The 449-nt window shown below is 64.4% G+C and overlaps 1 protein-coding gene across 1 annotated transcript in view; it reads right to left on the minus strand.

Annotated features, from left to right (window-relative positions):
* Window positions 1-307: 307 nt before the first annotated feature.
* Window positions 308-449, minus strand: part of CHRNA10 (cholinergic receptor nicotinic alpha 10 subunit) — a 1,320-nt gene continuing 1,178 nt past the window's right edge. The window contains exon 3 of the mRNA XM_031062618.1: window positions 308-444. Coding sequence (XP_030918478.1) covers window positions 308-444 — 137 coding nt within the window. The remainder of the gene's footprint in view (window positions 445-449) is intronic.

The raw sequence follows: 449 nt of genomic DNA on the forward strand, positions 1-449 counted from the left end.
AAACACATTCCATGGTTTATTTCCACTTTGGTGCATTTCCACGGTTTATTTCCAGTTTGGAATTTCTCAGGTGCAGGATGCCATGGGGGGGCTGTGGGTGCCCACTCTGGTACAGTGGGACAGGGGCTGGGACCCCGCTCAGCCCTGCAGCAGGGGGTCCCACTCTCGGGCACCCCTTCCCCAGGGGTGGAGCAGCTCCCTCCCTGCAGCTCTGGGGGGCACCAGGGACATTTGTGTCACCCGCACGAGGGTGGCACCCGCAGCCCCCGCCGTCCCTGGGGGGCGCAGTGCTGGGCCCGCAGAGCCATCAGGCAGCGTTGCCCAGGACCAGCACGCTCATAAGGAAGACCATGAGGAAGAAGACCCACATGAAGAAGCGGTCCATCACCTTGGCCACCTTCTTCCACTCGCCGGTGCGGCGCTGGTTGGCGCGGTGGCGGCGGGAGGCG

The sequence above is a fragment of the Geospiza fortis genome, unplaced genomic scaffold, assembly GCF_000277835.1.
Source record: "Geospiza fortis unplaced genomic scaffold, GeoFor_1.0 scaffold96, whole genome shotgun sequence".
In the NCBI taxonomy this organism is placed as follows: Eukaryota; Metazoa; Chordata; class Aves; order Passeriformes; family Thraupidae; genus Geospiza; species Geospiza fortis.